Genomic DNA, 7321 nt, shown 5'->3' on the forward strand with positions numbered 1-7321 from the left:
GGGGCGCCGGGCATGCGGAGCGGGGGAGCTGCTCAGTGCCAGCCTTAGGCTGGGTTTGCATAGCTGTAGGCCCTGTCTGCCCCCTTTATGGCTTTATATTTTTTTTATAGAGGGTGTTTTTTGGGTTTAGTTTACCCATTTTAATGAGATTATTTTTGGGGGGGGGGGGAGGAACGTCTTGGGTTCAAATATGATTATTATCTGTATGAATGGCAGTAGCACTTGTGGTCCTTGCTGTGGCTTAGTTTTGCTTTTTCCTCTTTCCTCATTAATTTAATTGAGGGTGGTGCTTGTTGCTAAAAACAGAGTTAGTAACTGCTTAAAGCCCGACTTGGCTTTGGCCGCTGTTTGATCTCAGCCTGTCCCTACTGATGTGTTTCAAGTGACGGGATCTGTGCATGGCTGAGGCAGATGAGGTGTGCCCGGCAGCCTTCCCTGCGCCTTTGATACAGACTCAGTGCATCTTCTCAAGGTGGTTGGGTTTGTATTTTTATCAAGGATGAGAAGAGGGAGGGGAGGGGAAGTGGCAGCCAGAGAACTGTAGAGTACCGAGGCAGGGCTGCAGCTTGCTGGAACGGGGTGCAAGGGGGGAACATGGTCATACAAAGCACTTATTTAGGTGTCTCTTCCTTACCAGTTCTGCAGAAGTGAAATGCTCCCTCTGTGTTGTGGGGATTCAGGCGCTGGCTGAAATGAACCGGTGGAGAGAAGTTCTGTCTTGGGTCCTACGGTATTACCATGCCCCCGAACATCTGCCTCCAAAAGTTCTGGAGCTGTGGTGAGTTCTGTCTGTAGCTGTCAGGTACACACATGGCTTATGTTGGCCTTGATAGCAGGCCAGACTTGAATAGTGTGCGATAATTTTGTTTTGCACAGTCTAAGTGGGAATGAAAGCAGAGGCTAGGACAGGCCTGTTCTCAACCCATCTGTGCTGGAGAACGCCCACAGGCCTACTGATTGCTTTGTAGTGATAAAGGTTGTTCAGCCTGGACACAAGAAGGCTCCGAGAAGACCTTATAGCAGCCTTCGAATACCTGAACGGGGCCACAGGAAAGCTGGAGAGGGACTGCTTACAAAGGTGTGTAGTGATAGGACAAGGGCCAATGGTTTTAAACTAGAGCAGGTTAGATTTAGATTAGATGTTAGGAAAAAGTTCTTTACTATGAGGGTGGTGAGACACTGGAACAGGTTGCCCAGAGAGGTGGTGGAGGTCCTATCCCTGGAGACATTCAAAATCAAGCTGGGTGGGGCTCTGAGCAAACTGATGTAGTTAAAGATGTCCCTGCTCACTGCAGGGGGGTTGGACTAGATGGCCTTTAAAGATCCCTTCCAACCCAACACGTTCTATGATTCTATAAAGTACAAAAGGTGTGATGCTAAGAAAGTAACATCAGTGACTGCACTTACTGTCCACCTCAGAAATCGCTTCGTGCTTCAAGCATAGACCCTGGTACTTGTCTTCGTGATAGCTGCTTGTGGGTAGTAAGTGACAGCGATCTCAACTTTTACAAAGAGTATTTTCTAATATTTCTTTCTTGTATTTCAGTATCTTGTTGTACAGCAAAGTGAGGGAGCCCCAGGTGATGCTGGAGGTTGGCAGTAGCTGGCTGAGAGACCAAACTAACAAGAGCCTCCCCGAGTACGGTTCATTGCTGGAGCTCTACCTGTTGCATGTGCTGCTTCCGCTTGGCCGATTTGAAGGGGCAGAAGAGCTTGTACGTGGCTGTGATGTTTTCGACAGCGAGCGGCAGCTGGCATTTCTTGGGACTATTTGTGAAAGACGATGTCAGTGGACTCAACAGGAAGAGATGCGCTCAGCTGCTGAAGAGCAGCAAGACCCAGCAACAGAAACTGTTTTGGGTAGGTTTTTAGTTTTGTTTTGGTTTGTTTTTTTTTTTAAAAAAAAGGTACAAAAGAGAAACTAAAACTAACTAGCAATCCTTTAAGGATACATTTTGTTGGTTCTGTGTATTCTCTGCTTCGTCTCCATTTAGAGTTGAGCCTATGTAGAACAATGCACATTTGGCACTTAAAGTACTGCTTCTCCTCCAGGACTGTAAATCACTTCATCTCCCAGGAGAGAAAATCCAGCACTACTGTGGTGTAAGACCATATTATCCTAAAGTAGATGCCTAAAAAAAGGTATAATGAATTGTATTGTAAAATTGTACTGTTTCTCTGTTCCCTATTACAAAAAAACCCAGACCAAATCTCATGCAATCAAACTAAGAACAGTCCAACTAAAGTATCTTATTTTCTTACTATTTGTATCTGTGTGATTCCTTTTGTTACTTTACTTTGCCCTAACAGCCTTTCTGCTCTTGCATTTTAGGTGCTCTGTCCCAAAAGCTGTTGACCTTGATGACATTGCTACGTAGAGCATTGAGATCCGTGTCTAGTCACTTCTATTTACTCCCTTACAAAAAGATGCTCTTGGCTACTTTTCTGCTGTATCTGGTGGTGGTGAGATTAGACCCAGGTAGAGCATTAAGATTTTTTTTTAAAATCCCATTATAGTTACAGAGAAGAAAATGGTTGTTTTTGATAGATTTGATCTGTGTAAATGTGTTGTGTTTGGAAGACACAAAAACTGGGTGGCTAAGAACTTACTATTTTGGCTTGTTTCTAATGTTTCCAGTTGTAACCATGTAGAAACATGTAGCTCCACAAAAGCTAGTTTTCTATAAATGATTACTCCGTCCTCGGGTTCTCCATCCTTGGCTCTTTCCAGCAGACAGGCTGAGCTTTCCTAGACTCAGCCTCTGGCTCAAGCACCTTGAGGTGCTACAAAGAGAATATCTGTTGGAAGAGTGCTTGCCTTCCAGGGCTGTCTTGTCAGGAAAGCAGAGGGTTGCCCCAGGCAGCAAGGGAGTCGAGCATTTGATTTCACTGGTGGTGGCTGCTGCTGTTGCTGAGGAATGGGCTGGTACCAGGATACCGGAGTGGCAGCTGGGGTGGGGAGTGGGATGGGTGTTTCCCCTTCTGCTGGGTGGCAGGTGCTCCGTAACTGTTCTGCAAATAGTCTACTGGAAAATACTGAAGAAGGCTTGCCATGGATGTGGGCAGTGACCTGAGTGAAGGCCCAGGTGAACCCAAGTGTTCTGAACCAAACAGAAGGAAAGAAGACAACTAGTTTTTGATTAGCTCCATCGAGATTAGTTCTTTCTTACTATGTTGAGTGTATCTTAGTTTGACCTTTTATAATCACAGGCTATTTTGCTTTTTGTTCTGTTCTGCAGCTTCTCCCACGTCACTGCCATTCATTTACAAACTGGTCCAGCTCTTCCGACAGGCTTGGGCAGCTGTATTTGCTCCAATCCATAGGCCTCCAATTCAAGACTAAAGTGCCGTCCGTCACAGAATGCATTTTTCTCTGCTACTGTAAAACTTTCAACTTGTCTTGAGGATGTTACCAGACTCTTCAAGGACTGTTGAAATCCGCGTCCTAACTGAGATGACAACCTGTGAACTCCTGTGTGATGATACCTTCGTTTCTTCAGACAGGGAATAAATTGCATTGTGTGAACTTTGAAAGCGTGCCAAGTATTCCTGATGGTTTGCTTGGCTCTAAAGCACCATTCTGCCCAACATTAGGGTAAAGCCACTCCTGCTGTTATCTAGAACTGAATAAGAATCCTCTTTCAAACACTTTGCTTTGGATGTAGCTCTCGAGTGAGGGCTGTGTAGCCAGTTACGAGCTATGGAAGAAGGCTCCATCCTTGCTAATGCTGAGCACTTCTTGGAAATGGCGCTCCTGGAGGCGTGACCATAAAAGGCAACAGAGTACCGGTAATGAGGGGAATATTCTGTTTTGCCTGATGACATCTGAAAGCCCCAGTTTCTGCAGCGGTGGGATTTAGGACAAGCATGTGGAAGAAAAACACTGGAAGAAAAAGCCTATTGCATTTTTGAAGGCCACAGTTTCTTTAGTGACTGATGCCTCGTTATACAGGCACTCTTGATTTTAGCCATATTTAAGCCAGAAAGCCAAGGTGGTGGGCCCCAAAGACTATTACGCTTCACCTACTCTTCTTAATTGCAAATTACAGCACTTTGTGCTTGCCTGATGGGTGGTAATACTTAGAAGTACACGGTGATAAGGAAATAGATTTATTTTTTTAGAATAGATTCTTTATTGTTGTCTAGTTGAACAACTGACGTTGTTGCATTGTTTTTACTCTTAAAAACCTACCCCTTGTTTTGTTTATGTAGATGTCAAAAAATCTCTGTATGTCTAGAATTGCCCCCCCCGCCCCCAATATCTAAAGTCCTGGGTTGCATGACAGGCCATTTAGCAGTGCTCTAAAGCTTAATAATAGGTAGAAGGAGATACTTCTCTGAGATCCTAAAACTCCTCCCAGATCTGTGGCACAAAAATTACTGTCTTTGCAGAAAATCTGTCGCCAGACCCAACACTGTTTCTGAAAATGTGGGGCAGAAACTGGAGATTTAGGGTAGAACATTCATTTCTTCTCCATCCATTCACCTATCATTGATTGACAAAGGATAAAATCCAAAGGAGAGAGCACTGACCTATTTAAATTCTGCTTTCACTGGAGCAAACTATTCTGTGCCGGAGAGGACAAGTTAAAGGCAAGAAGCCTTTGTAGCAAACACGTAGCCAGCCATCCCAGCATCTGTGCCAAAAGGATTCAGGCTGACTGACGTCAACCCTAACTGCAAAACGTTGAACAAAGCAGCCTTTTTGGTGGGCAAATTCTATCCAGCACACCAACCCTGTGAAAAACAGCCAACATAGATTCCAGTGGGGTGTTTTACAACAGTAGTCCTCTTCAGGTTGTTCCTTTGTGTCCAGCAGTAGCCCTAGGCTGAGGTAGTGACTGTTTCCATTTTCTTCACAGAGGTAGCAGCCTGTTGGTGCTTTCAGACTGTGCAATCTGTTGATTTGCTGTCTGTCAGGACATTTTGAAAAGAGCCTGCATCTTCACTGCTATAAGTAGTTCTGTGTCTGTTTCTTCTTGGGATTGTCCTGATAGAGAAACAATCCAGTGTTACTGTCCGATAAACTGGGGCAGGTCATTCATCAGTGCAGTAATAGTCTTGCTTGGTTGTCTCGAGTAAAAACCAAAACAATCCCATATCGCTCCCCAAAGTTTTTGTCCAGAACAATTAGCAAGTAATGCTTCACCATACTAAAAAGTTCTTACGTACCCTGTGCTTTTGCTAGATGGCTCTTGTAATCCAACTGTAAGCATAGCTGCAACTCTGCAGCCACAGTTGGTGGGAAAACAGGTAGAATAAAACTCTGTCTGGAGTTGAGCTCTTTCAAGAAATGACTGGGCCGTATCTACTGGCCATGTATTTTGGAAGTCCTCACTGCAAATAGTTTTTAAGCCTGTTAATGAAATAGGAAACTTCATTCTGAAGTCAGGCCAAATTCTTACCAAATTGGCTGTTTAGGTAAACAGTCTTTGTTTTCCTCTAGTTTTCTATTCACATTTTTAGTAATGCGGCAGAGCTGCGTTTCGGGAGTTGGGACCAGTGGTCTGAGCAGACTACATTTAGAATGCTGTTAAATGTTACAGCTGCTCATTTACCAAGACTTTAATATTCAACTTTAAATGCAAGTTGGCATAGTTCACTTTTTTGGAGTACTACTGATTTTGCATTTGTATTGTATTTAATTTGTTAAGAGAGGGCAAGAAGGCAGAAATAAGCTGTCAGGGGTTTTGCAATTAGTACTAAAACTGAAGTATTTAATTTTCACAATAAAGCGTCTACTGATTTACCTCTTTGTAGAGTTGCCTATTTGTGCTCTGATTAAGTATATGAGAACTTTTGCATTTAATGTACTGATATGCTATAGTTTTCAAACAATTTGCAGAAATGTTTTACTACATAACCTCATAGTACATAGCAATCTACACACATAGTACCTAATGATCTACATGGCGCATAGCAGTCTATAGGAGACATGCTTGTTTTTCTTTTAGAATATGATACTATATTTTGTGTTTCAGATTTTTCAAAGATATCCATGACACAGTAATAGACACTTTAGGAATTGGTTATTGGCTGAACAGCCATGATTACAGCAGTGTTCACATAAGAAGGATTTCTCAGAAGATTTAGTTGGTCTAACATAAAAAGTACCAAGTCCTCCTGAGTATCACGTTAACTCTTCGCATATTCAATTGAGTTTAAAGTACCCAGAGAACGGGCCAAACCAATCTGTGATTGAACGCAATTAAGGTACTTTAATTTCTACAATCCTGGTTTCCACCTGTCCAACGCACATTTAACAGAAGGCTGAGAGATCAGAAGATACCTCATTCCCTTTGCTTTATGTAGGTAAGGCAGCATAGCTGTGTTTTGTCCCAAATAACTGGCTCATGTCCCTTAGCTGTGACCTACTGGGGATTTTTTGTGTACCTATACACAGTTTTTCTATCTACATGGACTTATGTGCACTTACAAATAGATCCTGTGTGCCGCACACCGCATGTAGGCATGGCTGCAAAACTTTAGCTGTTGTGATTATTGCTTCTTTCTATGCACAGCAGAGTATTTTTCTTATTTGTAAGCGGGTGTCAGGATATTTTCCATTAATTCAAGGCTTGTGGAAAATTTTGTAATCGCTGCTTAATTTGTGGTTTCAGGTAAGACCAGCTTTTAGGATATTCACTGGTTCTTCTACCTATTTCCTTCGTCATCCTCTTTCAACGTGAGTGCATCTCTGCACAAGCCCGAGTTCAAATTGTCAGTGCATCTTGGGAATTATTCCATCCGGAGCACAGCATCTGGCCAAATGGCACCTTCTTCAACCATCCCAGCATCGGTGACTCTTTTGCTACTTTTTTTCAGAGAGGCAAGTTCTGGACTTATTGAGATCACAATAAATCAGAACTCTGACAAAAAAAATGTGTGTGATAGGTATAGACGGGATATCTAAGAACAGCAGCTACAATTTCGCAGCTCAGGTCTCCATAAGGTATATTTTTTATATTCCCGTTGCTATAGGATTTTAGAACAATATGTTGTCAAGGCATGCAGGCAGATGGCCAGCCACAGCCTGCATGGGATAACAAGATGAACTGTTGGATGTTGCCGATAATGGATCAGGAGAAGTGGCTACTCAATCCTAACCTGTGCCTGAAGTAATAAGGTAATGGCAGGAGAAGTTACTGGGCATTACATGTAGTGAAAGGGGAGTTTTGGGGACCCCCACCTTGAGAGTAAGGTATCAACAGAAAGTGAAAGAGATATTGGCTTATTGGGGGTACTAACTGAAGCTGAAATTACCAAATCATAGAATCACAGACTGTTAGGGGTTGGGAGGGACCTCTAGAGATTATCTAGT

The 7321-nt window shown here is 43.1% G+C and overlaps 1 protein-coding gene across 1 annotated transcript; it reads left to right on the plus strand.

The window, feature by feature from the left end:
- Positions 1–619: 619 nt before the first annotated feature.
- On the plus strand, positions 620–3343 carry PEX26 (peroxisomal biogenesis factor 26; the record flags this gene model as incomplete). Its single annotated transcript, XM_009870947.1, has 4 exons — positions 620–778; positions 1547–1860; positions 2333–2479; positions 3240–3343. Coding segments are annotated over 4 exons (724 nt in total), but the record flags the coding sequence as incomplete, so codon positions are not given.
- Positions 3344–7321: the final 3978 nt, after the last annotated feature.

The sequence above is a fragment of the Apaloderma vittatum genome, unplaced genomic scaffold (assembly GCF_000703405.1).
Source record: "Apaloderma vittatum isolate BGI_N311 unplaced genomic scaffold, ASM70340v1 scaffold21970, whole genome shotgun sequence".
NCBI lineage: Eukaryota > Metazoa > Chordata > Aves > Trogoniformes > Trogonidae > Apaloderma > Apaloderma vittatum.